The 17,985-nt window shown below is 50.3% G+C and overlaps 1 protein-coding gene across 6 annotated transcripts in view; it reads right to left on the reverse strand.

Annotated features, from left to right (window-relative positions):
- The window catches only part of TOM1L2 (target of myb1 like 2 membrane trafficking protein), a 129,198-nt gene that overhangs the window by 22,033 nt on the left and 89,180 nt on the right, over window positions 1–17,985 (reverse strand). For 3 of the 6 annotated variants that reach the window (XM_032177429.2, XM_032177432.2, XM_032177430.2), the window contains exons 6-10: window positions 17,497–17,655; window positions 14,441–14,557; window positions 3,822–3,955; window positions 1,324–1,372; window positions 744–867 (exon numbers count right to left, since the gene is read on the reverse strand). In XM_032177429.2, coding sequence (XP_032033320.1) covers window positions 744–867; window positions 1,324–1,372; window positions 3,822–3,955; window positions 14,441–14,557; window positions 17,497–17,655 — 583 coding nt within the window. The remainder of the gene's footprint in view (window positions 1–743; window positions 868–1,323; window positions 1,373–3,821; window positions 3,956–14,440; window positions 14,558–17,496; window positions 17,656–17,985) is intronic. The other 3 variants (XM_032177437.2, XM_032177434.2, XM_032177436.2) reach the window with 1 other exon arrangement.

Here is a 17,985-nt window from a genome sequence, read left to right on the forward strand (position 1 = left end):
TAGTACAGATGGGGTTTCACCATTTTGGCCAGGCTGGTCTCAAACTCCTGACCTCAAGTGATCCACCCACCTCAGCCTCCCAAAATGCTGGGATTACGCGCCTGGCCTTGACCTAGTTAATATTGAAAAGGAAATTACTTCAATCATAGGGAATGTTCCATATAAAACATGGCAGGTGACCTTTCTTTCTTTTTTTTTTTTTCTCTTTTTAAGACAGTGTCTTGCTCTGTCGCCCAGGCTGGAGTGCAATGACGCGATCTTGGCTCACTGCAACCTCCACCTCCCAGGCTCAAGCGATTCTCCTGCCTCAGCCTTCCGAGTAGTTGGGATTGCAGGTGCCCACCATGCCCAGCTAATTTTTGTATTTTTAGTAGAGACTGGGTTTCGCCATGTTGTGGTCAAGCTGGTCTCAAACTCCTGACGTCAGGTGATCCACCCACCTCGGCCTCCCATAGTGCTGGGATTACGGGTGTGAGCCACTGCGCATGGCATGACCTTTCTTTAATTCCTTGGAATCTCCCCCATCCCTGCTTTCCAACATAGATTTTAAACTTCAAATTTAGGGGAAAAAAGGTATGAATTGAAGGTAAGGTGGTACAACTGGCTAGGACTCAGGAATACACTTTCACATGTATTTCCCAGAAGACTCTCTTTGGGTCTTCCAAGAAAGAAAGAGAGGTGGCCTGCAAGGGAGGCCAGTGGTAGGAAGTAGGTAGGCCCTTTTGTCCTTATGAGACACTCACCCAAGCCTGCAAGCTGGGAGGAGAGGGAAGATGGGGGTGCTGTGTTCCCCACCATTGGGCTCACCACGGCTGGAGACCCTGGCCCCAGGTCTATTAAGTTGTCTTCGGTCACTTCATTCAGTACCTGTCAGAACGTGAGATTAGCCATAAGCCCCAGAACCCTGGAGTCAGGCTCTGAGGTAGAAGCTAGCAAGGCAACTGTGCAGGGTTCCAAGAAGAAAAGCATCAGCGCTGCTCTAGTACAGAAGCAAGGCCACTTCCCCCACCTGCCTTCCAGGTCCATGGTGGGCCCGGATGTCAGTGAGCCCTGCCCACTGCCTCCTCCCCATCCCCACTAGAAGGAGGGGTTGCTGAGTCAACAGTGACTGTCCTGGTTGCTGCAAACTTAGGGCTTCCTTGCCACCTTCCCATCAGGGGTGCCTGCTAGCTCTGCCCTAGTATCCCATCAACCAGAGCTTGCCTCTTCAATTTCCCAAATATTTCAACCCCAGTTAGAAAAACTGGAGTTCTCTCCAGCCTCCAAAAGGTGGAGGGGTAGGTCTGGCCTCAGGAGATGAGAGGATTCTGAAGGAATACTTACTCCATTACTGGCATTTTGAACCGATCGGCCAGACCTGTATCGTTCGAACCTAACGGGGGAAGGGAAAGCAAAGTAAGGAGAGAGGATGCCTGTGAGGTGCTCACTAGTTCTATGAAGAACCCCTGGGACCAAGACCAGCCAGTCCCACCTGGGGGCTAGGAAGTGAAACCATACATCAACTCTGCCATGGCTTCCTCTGTGTGGGGCTCCCCCTGAGAGGATCAGCTTCTCACCCAGCACCCAGAGTGGGCATCAGAAAGGGGTGGTGGCTGGCCCATCATGGAGGTCATTGTGAGTGTCCCCAGCCTCTCCTCACACACCTGGGCCCAGAAAGCTCCTCTTGTCCCTGGAGGGAGGGTGGCTTAACCACCTTACCTTGGAGCTCTCCAATGTTTACAACACTAGGCAGTAGCTGCAGACTCCCTATTTCACAGGGCTGTGTTCAGGAGCAACTAGCTAGTGTTCCTAATATGCTCCCAACTCAACCTCTGGGGAAAGGGGGTGGGGCACACATAGGGTGGGCACCAGCAGGAGGAAGGTGGACGCATGGCCCTGGCTACGACCTGGGGAAATGCTTGCCAGTAGTTGCTACAGAGAGGCCTGGGCCAATCATTGAAGGACTGCTAGGAGGGTGGAATGAGTGTCCTCTGCACCCAGTCAGGCAGTGCAGGGGGACTTGGCTTTGAGCAACTGTCGAAGGCCAGGTCATCCTTCTATCAGGTGGGGAATGGAAGAGTAGTTATGAGGTGTGTGTTGGGGTGGGGCAGAATAGATTATGTTCTGTATCGTATTTAAAAACTCCAAATGCCACGGGCAGTGGTAGCTAAGAGACTTTTTCCAGCTGGAACCTTAGACGCCCAGGTTTAGTGAGTTATGCTGCTCCACATTTGTCTCCCAACTTGCTGGGGTCAGCATTGGTGACAAGGGATCCCCAGGAAGAATGATCTGGGTAGGCAGTAAGTGTCCACTGTGGTTTTAAAAAAGACTTGTGTGTTTTTTCAACAGTGGTCTATAAGGAGAACAGGAATATTAATACATCTGAAACAATTTTAATCCTGGGGTACCTTTCCCACACTCATCTTCAATGAACAATGAGTATCATCAAAAACACTCCAACTAGGATAGCACTTCCAGCCACCAGCCCCAGGCTTTGCCCTGAATTATGTGTAATGCTGAGACTGGGGGACTCTTGGGTGAAAATACTCATATTAGTTAGCCCCTGTTATGCTTTCTAGCAAGGCTTAAATAGGTTTAATAGGTTAAACCTAAGCCCATTTACCATGGAGAAACTGGAATCACATGGCAAGACAAAGGGGCCTTGGGCTGGGAGTCAGGTCCCCTCAGATCTGCTCCTGTTCTCCAACTGATGCACTGGGGGTCCTGGGGATGCCCCCACACTTACTGCAGAGGTTTCTTCACCTGTCAGGTGGGCACAGAGCCACTGGTGTGTACTTCCGTAGTCAAAAGATGAGACAAGGCCCAAGGCTGTGACAGCCATAACAAAACCACCCTTTAGGCCCCCAAAGGGTAACGCAAATGCAAGCATCTGTCCCACTCACCCTAACTGATGCCAGGTCCTTGTCCTCCTGATGAATCCAGCAGTAGGTTGTGAGTCAGCTGGTGCGGCAGAGGGGACCAGGACCTTAAGTCTGCAGGGGACTCAAGCCACTGTCCTGTCCTCTCAAGCCTCATCTTTAAGGGGAAAAGGTTGGCCTGATCATGGTCCTTTCTGGTCCTTATGCTGAGTCCTTCATGAAAGCCCAGTGTGCTTCCATCAGGTGACGAGCTGGGAACTGTGCTTGCCATTATTCCTCCTATTTAAAACTAGGTCTAAATAAGACATTTTGGACTTTGTCTTGCGGGAAGGCTTTGGAAATGAAAAAGAATTTGCAGGTTTGTTACCTCAAACCCAAAAATGATTTGGCTGCAGAAAGAACTAGAATGAATGTGTGCACGCTTCCCTAAGCAGCAGCATTCCGGCACTTACACCCGCCTGCTTCCCCTGAATGCTCTAGATAACACTGACATTTGCAAAGGAAAAAGCTTTTTTTCTTTTTTCTTTTCTTTTTTTTTTTTTTAAGATGGGAAAGAGGAAATCCTTTTTCTTAATAGAGATTTTTTTTCCCTTTAATCCTTTTCAAATATAAAGGATCATCAAAGGAGCAGGTGCAGAAGCTCTGGGGCCCAGAGGCCCCCAAGTGCTACCCCTCCCTGGGGCTGGGGGTGGCGGAGCAGTGGGGAAAGGCAGAGCAACCTGAGGCTTACAAAGGGCAGAGCCTAATTCTGCACGTCAACTTCCTGCTGCTTCTGCTGCTCAGTTCCCAGGAGGACAAGAAGCATTTTTCCTGTCAGCCGGGAACAAATTAGCATCTCTGATGAGTATTTTCCAACTCTAATCTCTCTCCCTCTCCCTCTCTTTCCTTTGTTTATGAAAGAAATCCCTCTGTTATGGCAACAATCTTTTCAAGAGAAAAAAAAAAAAGAAATACGGCTCCCACCTCTCATATCGAAGGAAGACGTTGTTGAGGTCATCGTTCACATGCAGCAGCTCCTCAGTGACCTCCTCGTTGGACACGCGGGAGATGAGTTCCACGATGCGCTGCTGCATGGCCCGGCAGGTCCTGTTGAGCTCCTAGGGAACATATGCACCTCTGGGTAGCCTGCTGGGTGTGCTTTTTGTCACATTCTATCTCCTTTGAAAAAATTTGTACTGATTCTTAAAAGTCAAAAAGGAGTACATGCTTGTTCATAAAACCAGACATGTGCTGAATTCAAAGTAGAAGTTCCCTCTTCACTGCCTGTCCCTCCTTCCCCAGAGGAAACAAGTACTTTTTCAGCAGACAAATGTCCAGACAGACATACTGTTGTATGTATACAAGTACATGCTTGTACAAATCATTAAAAAATATTAAAATGTGATTCTTTCCAGATTGCTTTTTCTCAACAAAATATTCCAGACCCCGTTCTCCATCACTTGGTACAGAGTGCCTCATTCCTTTGTGTGTGTTTCATAATGTATCTCGCCATTCTTCTATTGTTGGACATTTAGATTGTGGTCTCTCTTTTTGTGGCCAACCCAAATAATGCAGCAATGAACACCTGTACACACACATGCATATGCACTTGGGCAAACACTTCCATAGGACAAGTTCCTTAGCAGGGAAATTTCTAGGTGAAAGGGTATGGTCGTTTATAACATTAATTAGTAATAGTAAAAGGCCTCCGAAAATATGACATCAGTTTACTTACACTCCCAGCAACAGCAGGAGTGTATTTTATGACTGCATTAGGTATATTTTGGTGGCATGTCTGCCACTTTGTCAAGGCCTCAGAAGCCCAGGCAGCTCCCTGGCTGGCCAAAAGAGGAAATTTGCACACCCCCAGTTGCCCCCGGAGCCCTCTCTACCCTTAGAAGCAACATCCCCGTGACGACAGAGCCTTAGCACTTTATGGCCTGGCTTCCATGAGCCTTCCCTGTTCCAGAACAGCAGACTTACTGATGCCCTTGTTCAAACTTGCTTATAGAGCTCCCTCAATTCCTGCCAGGCCCCTTGCCATCTCGATGCCAGACTGAGGATGCTACAGAAGAGGGAGCTGGCAACACTGCCAGGCTGGCCCCCAAGCATGTGACCAAAGCTCCGAGTCCCAGTGTGCCATACAGGGTTAAAGCAAAGGGAAATGCTATCCCCACCTACCTGGGCACTGGAGGGTGCCAGTGAGTTAAGGTGATAAGACATGAAGGATAAGTCTCTCCTTCTCACAGCTCAGCCTCAAAATGACTTCATTTTGAAACCGTTTCTGGTAGAAGTAACTGATTTATTCACAGGAGACATGGCAATCTCTCTTTAGTTCCTCATATTGTCTCATAATCTGGCTAGCTTGGCTAGAGGGTCTTCCTTCCTACCACATCATAAACTCTTGAGGGGGTGTTGCCATTTATCCACTCAAGGATGCCCTCAAGCCCTGCACTGAGCCACACACAGTGAAAAAGCCCAGTAATCATCTGCTGAACACATCACTGAGGTGGTCAATCAGCCAGTGGGGAATCAAAAGCATCCCCCCTGCATGTCCCTGGTATCCTGCAACACAGCACTCACACAGGGGCTGGGCTTCTTATCTGCCTTCCCCTCTAGACTGAAGCTCCTTGAGGGCAGAGAAGGCGTTTCCCTGGTACCCATGACTGACACATGGGAGGCACTCCCTAAGTACTTCTGAGAGAATTAATTAATGACTCTAAAGTATTCAGAGGCCGGGGCCAGGTGTGGTGGCTCATGCCTGTAATCCCAAAACTATGGGAGTCCGAGGTGGATGGATCACGAGGTCAGGAGATCGAGACCATCCTGGCTAATACAATGAAATCCCATCTCTACTAAAAACACAGAAAATTAGCCGGGCGTTGGTGGCAGGCGCCTGTAGTCCCAGCTACTTGGGAGGCTGAGGCAGGAGAACGGCGTGAACCCGGGAGGCAGAGCTTGCAGTGAGCCGAGATCACGCCACCGCACTCCAGCCTGGGAGAGAGAGCGAGACTCCATCTCAAAAAAAAAAAAAAAAAGTATTCAGAGGCCGAGTGCGGTGCCTCGTGCCTGTAATCCCAGCACTTTGGGAGGCCGAGGCGGGCGGATCACTTGAGGTCAGGAGTTTGAGACCAGCCTGGCCAACATGGTAAAACCCCATCTCTACGAAAAAATACAAAAATTAGCTGGGTACAGTGGCATGCACCTGTAATCCCAGCTATTCAGGAGGCTGAGGTGGGAGAATTGCTTGAACCCGGGAGGCAGAGGCTACAGTGAGCAGAGATTGCACCACTGCACTCCAGCCTGGGGAACAGAGTGAGACCCTGTCTCCAAAAAATAAAAATAAAATATAAAGTATTCTGAACTCTTGGTCTCCGCAAATTACCAGCTCAGTTATCCACATACGCTCAGTCTTCTCAGCACTCTTCACTCAGAGAATGGGAAATTCTTATTCATCCAGGATCTAGTTTTCCCTCTCTAGGACTCATCCCAAGCCCCACTGAACCAGCAGTAAGCACTTATAAACATATAGACAAGTGCTAGAATTAATAAGAAGAGGTGAATATGGGATCTTAATTGCAGGGGACACTACTATCCAGTAAAGAGAAAACTCCACAAAATGCCCACTCTCTTCTGTTGTGAATGGCTCATGTCCCCAGGCCAGGCAGGAGAGGGGCTCTCAAAAAGCTGCCTGGGCCTCAGGGCCTGCCAGATGTGGTCTGGATTGCCAGGCAATAATGGCCACAGGCACCAATGGACACTCACAGGTCAAAACCCAGTCACAATTACTGTACACAGGAAAACCAACACAGGGGAAACACTCATTACAGAATGAAGCATACTCAGGAGTGATGCTGAAAACCAGGCCAGGCCCTTAACATTAAAACAAACAAAAACAAAATAAAAATGTCCAAACTTATGAAAGAAGCAATCACATTAGATCACGTGAAGAATTCCAACAGCCAGGACTGAAGTGAACAATTAAAATAATCATAGTATTTCTAATATATTGTTAAAACGCAGTGAGCATCTGTTCAGGGCTGACAGGGGAGCACAGATTTTGGTTAACTTTGACAGACCATCCTCCCCTGCTTCCTAAAAGAAAAAAAGGATACTTGGCCAATACTTGGGCAGTAGATTTATGCCATACTTTGGAAGAAGCACCAGAGGGAGACCTGGCCAAAGTGTGCAGGATGGAAAAGGGAGGCTGGGCAGTAGGACAGAGAAAAGAGGTCAAACAAACTTCTGCCTCTCTGCTCTGCCATGGACTGTTCCGGGCCACCGTGCGGGTCTCCTCCCCAGGGATGCGGATGTGCCAACAGACATGAGGACCGAGCCAGGCGCTGCTGAGCTCCTCTTTGCTCCAGCGCTCCAGGTGTCTGCGGAAAATCTCTGATGAGCAAAAGGATCTCAAGTCCCAGCTCAGGACCCATTCCCTCAGGCAAACAGGCCCATTACAAGAAAGTGTGGCCTCTGGGGTTTGTGGCCTAGCAGGCAGCCCTGGCTGTCCTTGGTTGGGGAGGGAGAAGGAAAAAAGTCAATCACTTCTCATTCAAGCTGCAGGCCAATCACAAGGCACAGGACCTGCAAGTCAGGGGAGTGTGGCAGTATGTTGTGGGAAACAGATCCAAGTTACCCTCCAGAAGACTGGGGTATCAGCACCTAAGGCCCACAGGCCATCTTCAAATACACCTCAGACTTTCCAGGATATAGGTGGCCTCAGGCACTTGCCACATTGCTCAAGGGCTCCTGAGAAGTTGGCCACCTGCCTGCAATGTCCCTTATTTCCTTTTCCATCAAACAAACTCTTACTCATCCTTCGAAGCCTCAGGATGTTTCCCCACTCCAGTATTTTGTCATAAAAATTTTCAAACATACAGCAAAACAGGAAGAATTTTACAGTGAACAGACACCATATGCCTATCACCTAGATTGTACCATTAACATTTTACAGTGATAGCTTTAACACATACTTCCCATTTATTCATCTTCCTGTCCACATACAATGTTTTCTGGGGATCCCCCACCACCCCATCCTCCTTAAGACTCCCAAAGCATTCAACACACTCCAGTCTGTCATCAGAGCCCCTCTAGAAAAACCTCCAGCAAGGAGTGACCAGCCCCCATCTGCACTCCACACAGCAGAAGCCCCAAAACGAAGAGTAGGCCTCAAGGGTGGTTCACTGGATTTAGAGGATAACCAAACCAGATTCCTCAGTAGACTGCAGGAAGTGTCTCAGAAACATGGCTACAAATACTCCCAGCACCAGCGGCCTGATGGAAGGGAGCAGGGGTTGATGTCAGTCTCCTCAACAGAGCCCTAGCCCCAGCTGGGTGCTGGGGACCAAGCTGCAGGCAGCAAGTAGCCTGTGACTGGATACACTCTCCAAGTCTCCAGTCCTCTCCAGGCCTGCTTCTCCCTGTGTAAAATAAGGGGGCTGCATTCATGAGGAAGTTCTGCAGAAGGCCACTGACATGCTGCAGCAGCCTCCATGGCACGGGGCCAGGGCAGCTGGGGCTGCTCTGCTTTTCTCGATTTTAAACATTGCCATTCACTGTAAAATTTTATTTGTGGAGGAAAAGTTTCCATACTTTATTTATTTATTTACTTACTTATTTATTTTTTGAGATGGAGTCTTGCTCTGTCGCCCAGCCTGGAGTGCAAGTGGCGCAATCTCGGCTCACTGCAAGCTCCCCCTCCCGGGTTCATGCCATTCTCCTGCCTCAGTGCCCCAGGTAGCTGGGACTACAGGCGCCTGCCACCACACCTGGCTAATTTTTTGTATTTTAATAGAGACAGGGTTTTACCGTGTTAGTCAGGATGGTCTCGATATCCTGACCTCATGATCTGCCCGCCTCAGCCTCCCAAAGTGCTAGGATTACAGGCGTGAGCCACCGTGCCCAGCCATTACTTATTTATTTATTTATTTAATTTGTTGAGATGGAGTCTTGCTCTGTCACCCAGGCTGGAGTGCAGTGGTATGATCTCAGCTCACTGCAACCTCCGCCTCCCGGGTTCAAGCAATTCTCCTGCCTTAGCCTCCCAAGTAGCTAGGATTACAGGCACCCGCCACCATGCCCAGCTAATTTTTGTATTTTTAGTATAGATGGGGTTTCACCATGTTGGCCAGGCTGGTCTCAAACTCCTGACCTCAAGTGATCCACCTGCCTCAGCCTCCCAAAGTGCTGGGATTACAGGTGTGAGTCACTGTGCCTGGCCTCCATTAGTTTAAAAAAAAGTTTGGAAAGTGTTAGATGATTTCTGAGGCTCTAACATTGTGACCTCAGCTTGGAGGAAGAATGAGCCCCAAGGGCACAGAATGAAGTGATCTCATCAACAGTCAGCACCAGGAACATCTGCTCTGGCCTTGTGTTTGCTGCCTCTTCCCCACAGCCTTCCCACTGGGGTGGTGGGTTAGACAGCTCCCAACTCCACAGGCAGGGCCTCTATGCTCCAATCCTGGAGAAGCATCCTGATGGCTTTCCAAAGAGCTACGCTAAAGACAGGCCCAGAGACTATGACCTGGGGCTTCCACATCAGGGATTTCCAGGGGCCTCTGCACAGAGAAAGCTTTACCATCTCCTGGCTTCAGTCTTTTACACCTATCTCAAAAAGGAAGAAAAGGCCACGCGTGGTGGCTCACACCTATAATCTCAGCACTTTGGGAGGCCGAGGCTGGTGGATCACTTGAGGTCAGGAGTTCAAGACCAGCCTGGCCAACATGGTGAAAACCCATCTCTACTAAAAATACAAAAATTAGCCAGGCATGATGGCAGGTGGCTGTAATCCCAGCAACTCGGGAGGCTGAAGCGGGAGAATCGCTTGAACCCGGGAGGCAGAGGTTGCAGTAAGCCGAGATCATGGCATTGCACTCCAGCCTGGGTGACAAAGCGATATTCCTTCTCAAAAAAAAAAAAAAAGAAAAAAAAAAGGACAGAAGGCAGAAGGTGAGAAGGTGAGAGGAAGGCCAGATGTTAAAGACTTTTGCTACCACAGTGCCAGCTGGCCACCTGCATGTCCTCTGTGGTGTCATCACAGCCAGACCCTCAGCAGGCTCACTTGGGAGACTTTCCTCTGCTTCCTCCACCTCCAAATCACTCAAAGTGTGATTCTCTTTGGGCCTAAGACACCCGAGAGCCTACTGCTTGCTCAGGTCACCCTTTCCACTGTGCAACAGCCAGGACAGGAATTTCCTAAACGTTGACGACTTCAGCTTTGGCCTTCTATTTCTGGTCCTCAACAGAGGAAAGAACAGCTGGTCACTTGTACAAAAGCCCTCCATCTATTAGAACACCTTGGTAAATATCCTCTTTTTTCTATCTAATTAATCCCAATGCCTTTATCTTTTCTTCAAGGGACATTCTCATCCCTACCTCACACAACAGTCTTTTAATCATCTTTATGGATTTCCTCTGAGCCCTCCACAAGTTTGAAGGAACACAGAATAAGGTCCTGAAGATCTGTTTTCTGTTGCTGCAAAGATGGGAGGGAGAAAAAAGTCTTTGTTGATGAGAAAGGGGAATAATGAAGCTAAACCTGTAGAATAAACTAGATTTCTCTAGAGAAAATGGCCTTGGCCATTCTGTCTTTGTTGAAATGAGACGCAAGAAGCAAGAGGAGATACACCATCTGCTACTTGGAGAAACGAGGAGGCCTCTGTTATTATCTGATGCTGATGAATGGCCACAGAAGAACATATATTTTTGGCATTATTGTATTACTTAAAAGTTATTCATTGAAGACAAAGCTCAAAATGCTAAACTGGGAGAGACAGAGGGCACTGGATAACAGAATCGCAATCTTTAAAGATCCCAGAGGCCGGGCGCGGTGGCTCACGCTTGTAATCCCAGCACTTTGGGAGGCCGAGGCGGGCGGATCACGAGGTCAGGAGATCGAGACCACGGTGAAACCCCGTCTCTACTAAAAACACAAAAAATTAGCCGGGCGTGGTGGCGGGCGCCTGTAGTCCCAGCTACTGGGAGAGGCTGAGGCAGGAGAATGGCGTGAACCTGGGAGGTGGAGCTTGTAGTGAGCCGAGATTGTGCCACTGCACTCCAGCCTGGGCGACAGAGCGAGACTCCGTCTCAAAAAATAAAAATAAAAATAAATAAATAAATAAAGATCCCAGAAAGCCGAACTCAGGCTTTCTGCAGGTAAGGGTATGCACTTTAGCAGGGACAGATGCAGTGTCCTGAATTTCGGGCCCAGACCTAAGGGTCCTTGAACAGGATGACAAAGATAGGCTTAACCACCAGATGAGAAGTGATGCAGCAGGGTTTTCAGCTGATGGAAGCTCTCCATTTTATAATGTCTGCCTCTTGTGAAGAACTGCCTATCCCTCCCCGTGGTGGGCTGCCAACTGCCACATTTGTTCCATGTGGAGACTGGGCAGTGGGTGGGGCTTACGGCAATCTTCAAATATTTAAGGATCTACCCACATGAAAGAGGAATTAGTCTTGTTCTAGTGTCTAAGAAGACAGACCAGGATCAAAGTTATGGGGAGCCACACCTTAGATCAATGTGTGAAAAGGCTTTCTAACAATAGTCACGAAAGCTAGGATTTGTGAGGCCTTGCCTAAGCCCAGCCCTGCGCCAGGCACTGCCAAGGTGCAAGTGATCACTCCAGTCTAGAGAGGAGAAGGGGGCCTGGAGACGGCTGGTGACTTACCTAGCATCGCCCAGCTCATCAGTGGGAGGGCAAGGATGGGAAGGCATTAATTCATAGGCCTACGTAATTTGTATGCCTGCTGTGCTGCTGCCCGAAGTCTAACCAAGATGTCCATTTGAAAGCAAGAGGGCTGCCGTGAACAGCCTGTCACTGGGGACACGCAGAAAGACCCAACAGATAAGATGCTGTGGAAGAAATCTGAACACAGGTGTAGAACTGAACCAACCTCCTGGAAGGTCTCTCCCAACTCAGAGAGTGGAGGATTTGACACATAGCTCAAGAGGAGGAGTTGCTGTGTTCACTCTGGGCACCCTGCCTTCCTTCTCCTCAGGCGCTCCAGCTACGCTGACAGCACAGGGTGCTAGAGTGGCCTCAGCCTCTCCTCAAATATCAGCCACATACCCATGAGTCTGCAGGCAAATAGCTCACACTGCCAAGTTTCCTTGCTGCTCTTGCTTCACTGTGGGAAGCTACACCCAAAAGTGCTTTGCGATGTGCAGGAGGCAACTGGGACATAACCTGCCCACAGTTATGATCATCCTAGGGCTGACACCACCAATTATCTCTCTTCCTATTCCCCCCACCTCCTACCCCAGCAATTTATACTTGAACTGGGAGCAGCTTCTGTTGGTGGGAACATCTGAGTTGTTTGTTTCCATGGCCTAGCCAGCACTCTCAGCTCTGCACTTCTCTGCCCCGAGCACTCTGGCTGCCCTCCAGCTTGATGGAGAGTCCTGGGGACACATTCTGATTCCAGCACTTTCCAAGCAGACAGTGGTATTTCTCCACATGGAAGGTTGGCGGTTCAGTGTGGCTCTGACCCTTGGGAGACCCTGCCTGCTGGCTTCTGACTGCCAGGGGAAGAAGGGGAGGGAAGATATCAGCGATGGCAGAGGCGTGCAGCCAACCAGCCAGGAGGGCTGTGTCTGTTCACGGCTGTCCACAGTGCTGCCCAGCTCCTGAATCTCTTGTTGCTGGAAGGACAGCCTCCCACTGGCATCCAGAGTCATTCTTTTTCTGTTTGATTTATAAGATAGCAGTGAGGGCTGGGAGGCTTGGAGTTGGAACAAAACAGAGGGAAGGAAAACGTCATGGGAAGCAACCTATTTTTGAAAACTGTGAGCTGACGCCAGGAGATTAGGTTCTGTTTGTCTTGGCTGATGGGCTTGTTTAAAAAAAAAGAAAAAAAACCCAAACCCCCTTTCTCCACAAAACACGAAGTATTCCTGCTGTCTGGGTCTGCTCTGGCTGTCTGGAAGCATCTTGGCTTTGTTCAACACACCCCCTGCTGCCAGGAGCACGGCTCTATCCAGAGCAAATCCCCCCTGTCAGCAGGAATTCCGACGCTGACACAGCACAAAGCTGCCTCAAGAGGCCTTCTCAGTTTCTGGACTGACCTCAGAATCCTGTGCATCTGGGTAACGCCTGGCCGAACGTTCCTGCAGGCTGGGAATGGAGGCCAATGACAATGCATTCAAGGGAAGCCAGGTCCCCTGGAATGTGGCACATATTCAGCTGGATCTGCTGAGCTGAGGCAAGCCTGGGCTGATGCAGGTGTGTCAGGAGTGAGGTCTGGGAACTAGGGAGAGGCCACTCAGGACTCCCCACTGGGGCTGGGCCAAGGGTACTTGTCTTAGCTTCAAGAGCAGGCTGGTGTAGTTACAAGGAGACAAGTTGTTTCCCGGTCTATTTCCTGCAAAAAGCTGCAAGCTCCTCCAGAGCAGGAACCACAGCTCATGCACCTCTGTGCCCCTAGGACTGTGCTTTGTGTTGGGCCTGGAACAGGTCTCCACCCACCCTCACCCCCATAAGAGCTGATGGCTTTGGAGTAGGAAGGGGGCACAATAAGCAGCAACTTGGGACCAGGACAGGGCCTTCACAGGCGGCAAGCATGTGCCAGCAGCAGGGTAGAAGGTGTAGCACTTGGGGACCAAGACTGACAATGGAGGGCCAGACACAAATGGCAGTATCAGCAGCAGCAGCAGATGTATCATGAGAAACTCATGCCAGGTTGCCAAATCAGTCTGGCTCCTGACCTGTTCACTCAAGCATCTTGCCTCCCGTTGAAAAGTGTGTGGGGCCTTGTAGTTCACAGCATCCTTTTTCCACCCTCCAGAAGGTCACTGCTTCTAAGGGCAGTGCCACTGACATTTTCTGCAAATGCCAGGGTCATCTGAGGCTGGGTGTGGTGGAGATCTGGGCACTGGCTCTGGACCTGGCTGCCCTGGGAAACAGGCCTGAGGTGGGGGCCTTGACCCTGGTTTCAGGGGTAGACTGCAGGCCGCCCACTCCTGGACCCCTTTCTGCCATGCCCCCAGATCCATGGGCTGTCCAGAGGCGGGAAGGCCAGTTTGCAATGGCAAACCACAATATGCCTGGGAATCCTCAGTGTTAGGGAAAAGCACAGGAGCATCACACTTCATCTCAGTCTCAGGACACCTTGGGGGTGAGGTGCCACTGGAAGGGCTCCTGTGCACAGTCAAGGTTGAAAAGGCCCTCCTGCAAAATGTGATGTTGAGGCACCAAAATACAGAAATAGTACAAGCTCAACTACGTTTAAAATAAACCTACAAAAAAGTCAGAAAGAAAATACATCAAAGCACCTACAGTGGTTATTTACGGATGCTTGGGTCAAAGAAAGTTATTATTTTCTTTTCTGTGCTTTCTTTTTCTTTCTGTGAGCATGTATTCTACAACTGGCATTTTATAATCAGGAAAAAAATGTTATTAAGGAAAATAAAAAAGAGAGACAGTGGTACTGGCCTCTGCCTGTCCATAGGCAACATGAGGCTGCGTGTGCGCTCACATGGACTATCAACAACAGGGCCACTGGACCTGTCCCGCCTTGACGCTGTGTCCCTGGGTGGGATCCTCCAACAGTGTACGGTGGTAGAGCTGCCACCACAGGCCAAGTGCTTCTGAAAGATGACTCACCTGCAGCAACTCCAGATCAGATGAATCCTCCTGTCCAGGGACCATTTCTGTTAACATCTCAGACATGACTTTTGTGTTTCCTCGAACGACGTCCAGTTCACTCCGCAGCCTGGCAATCTGGTGGGGGCCACGAGGAAGGAAAGCAGGAAGAAAAGGTCAGTCAGCCTGCACTTGCAATATCAGAATCAGCTTGCTCCTAGGCTAGTGACAATCCTTCCCACTGGGAGATCTGGGTCGCCTTTCTGAGTGCACACTGCAGAGGCTACCTTCTCATCTCCCTCTGGCCTGCCTGTCAGCTCTGAGAGAGCTGAATGGGCCCTGCCACCAACAGTCTATTGTGCCTCTCTGACTGTGACACGAAAGCAGTACCACGTAGTGAAGGGCTCTGTGTCAGGAGTGCACCAAGCTGGCTCTCCGTCTCGGCTCTCCCACTATGGGAACTTGAGTAGAAGCTGAACCTCTCAGGGCTTCCATTCCTGCTCTTTAAAATCCAAGTGCAGGAGGGCAGGAGCTCTGAGATCCCTTCAGGGCTGAGATCCTATTCTACAAAGCTCTGAGTTATAGACTCTGCTCCTAGGAGTTTTACATCTAAACACTAGGATCCTCTGAGAGGCTGGGCAGTGTCAACAGCACTTTTCTGCTGTGGCAAGAATGAGAGAACAGGGGAAGACAACAGGGGAGACACCTCCCCACCCAGCTCCCTACAGGGTAACACAGCCCCTTGAAAAATACCCAAGTTGCCCATTAGCGATCTCAAAGCCTGAACCCAGGCCAAGGCCCGAGGCTCCTCTCCAGCAACAGAGACGTCATACACTTTCTCCCCTTGCCCTCAGTCCTGTACCTCAGATCTGCCCCTTCACTCCCTCAACCCCCTCGAAGCATCTGCAGAAACCACAGGAACCTTCCTTGTCCACGGTGAAGTATCATAGAAGAATCTGCATAGAAGTGCCTACTGGTCCCATCACTCAGTGACAAGAGACCAAATAACGCTGGACAGAGGTCAAAAACTGCACAGGACACTGGAGGGAGCCCTGGAAGACTCAGCAGCAACATCCAGAGCCAGACCTGAGCCTCTCTGAGCCTTCATTTCCTCACCTACAGAAAGGTGGCACTAACCTCACCAGGCTGCTGTGTTTCCCATGTGGCGCCTGGCATGCAGGTATGCTCTCTACTACACACATACGGCCCTTGTTCCTGCTCAAAGGTCCAGAGAGAGGAACTGTAATGTCATTCTTCCTGCACTGTGACCCAGCTTAAGTGACAACTCCTCTCCTCAGTGAAGCCTTTTCTGACTCTCCCCACCCCATCCTGAGGTAGAAGCAACCACTCCTGCCTCCTCGGGTTCCCATTCGCTGTGCCATCTTCCACTATTGCAGCTGTAGCAGCCTCTCCTGTGTGGGTGGGCTCTCTCAGCAGGCCTTTAGCTTCTTAGGGCAGGAACTCAGCTGGGTTGAGCTTTATACCCTCAGCACAGAGACAGGGACAGGAGACCTCAATCAATGGTCTACCAGGGAGATGGTCTGGGTCCCAAGAGGCTCTTGTTAGCCTCTGGCTCTGCCTGGTGGATGATCCAGGGGTTTTCTTCAAAGTCTTGGTAGAGAGAAGAGGTTTCTGGCTAGGAAGGCCCAGGAGGGCTATGGGTAGCCACCCGGTAGACTCTGAAGCCCTGGGTCCTCTTGGCCAGGCTGGGTGCTGACCTGCCTATCTCTGCTTGCATTCTGCTCCCCCAGGGGCAACAGGCCTCAGGGCTCCTGTGCTACCTATGCCCAGACCCTCCAGACCCAGCATCTTCTGGCTACTAGGAGGGCCTTCCCGAGCACCTCCCACACTGTGAGTTGGTGAAGGGGCTCAGTAACTGTCCAACTTCAAATATTTTCTGCCTTCCCTCAGAGCAGGAAGGGCACAGTTCTGCCCAAAGAAACAGGGCCAAAAGCCAGAGACCTTCTTTCCCACAGCACTTGGGTAGCCACAATGAGGACCTCTTCCATCTGCCTGTCAAGCCCACAGCTGCCTGGTGGGGTAACAAATCGCTTGTTCTACTGATGGGAGACTGGGGTTAAATGTCCTGACTGAAGCCTACAGTGAGCAGCAGAGCTGGAGGCTCACACCCAGGCCCTGGGGTCTTCAAGTTCACTCCTCCTGCTCTCACCATACTCCCTGCTCAGAGCTAGCAGGGAAGTGTGAGGAACACAACACAACACTGCCATCCCTACACACACATTGCTTGACCCCTCTGCTTCAGTGAGGTTCCACAGTCATGACATTGTCGCAAATAGTAAATAAAGATTTGGTAAATATAAACATTGGAGAGTTTTTTTTTTTCCCCCAAGTCTGACCAATTCTCAAATTGTAACTAATTGAAGTTCTATGGATTCTTCTAAAGAGCACTCCCCAATTCATCTAAAAAATCCAGTGTGGGGTTAAAACTGCATTAGTTTATCAGGAAGTAACCCAGGAAGGTGGGGAGTGTTTGGGATAAAAGCAGGCTTCTTGTGCTTCAGGAGGGCCTCCCTGATCAGGTCAGAGGCCTCTGATGGCTGACTTTTTTTATAGGATAGATCTAAGCCTCTGCATGACAGACAAGCCCGTCACAACTCAGCTGCACATCTATGCTTTTGGCTTCATGTTCTGCCATGGTTTCCTCCCAGATTTGGGCCCTACATATGTGCCTTCTCTCCAATCAAGCCACCTGCTGCTCCAAGAGAGCAGCCTCTGCACCTCTGCATTGCAATGTTATTGCTGAGCATGCGGTCTCACCTGACAAAGTCTGACTCCTATGTCAGGACCCTCTGCATGCCAGGTCCCGGGTGCCTCCCAGGCACCACTCAACTCTGGGCTCACAACTCTGAGCCCTTGGTTCTGCTCCCCACCACAGCCTGACCACACTCCATCATGACTTCCTCAGCATCTGTCTCCCCTGGGGATTGAGCCCTTCCATCTCTGTGTCCCTAACACCCAGCACAATACCTGGCTTGGGGGGCCTTTGTAAGTGTCTCCCAGAAAGATGAATAAGGATAGTCAGCTGGCTTGCCTATGGCCCCGAAGTATGCAAGTACCTGTTCTGAATTGGCTGTGATGGGGCCAGTCACACTCAGAGCTGGGGCCTGCGGTGCGGAGTAGGGAGCAGGAGGCGGCGAGGAATAGGAACCAGCACTTGTCCTCTGCTGTGATTGGGACCTGGGCATGGTCGCGGCTGGATCCACTTCAGGGACACTCTGGCATGGCAACAACAAAGTCCTCTGTTTACCTGGGCTGCCTGCATAGCTGGACCTGGTAACTACCCCACCCCATGCGGCACTTCTCCAAGGCTGCCCACGGAAGGCTCAAGGCCCTGCTCCACTGCTGCCTGGGTGAGGCTCACAGAACCCCACTGAGCCCAGGTTCTCCATCTGGGAAGTGGGGCTGCCAATGGCTCCTCCCTCTACTTACCTCTCAAGGAATGTGTGGCAGACAATGAAAGCAACTCCAAAAGGCAGCACTGAGAGTGCTCTGTGAGCCCTTTGGTCATGGTTCCTATTATTAAGACCACCTCGGGATCCAAGTGG

Source organism: Hylobates moloch, unplaced genomic scaffold (assembly GCF_009828535.3).
Source record: "Hylobates moloch isolate HMO894 unplaced genomic scaffold, HMol_V3 SCAFFOLD_15, whole genome shotgun sequence".
Taxonomy (NCBI): domain Eukaryota; kingdom Metazoa; phylum Chordata; class Mammalia; order Primates; family Hylobatidae; genus Hylobates; species Hylobates moloch.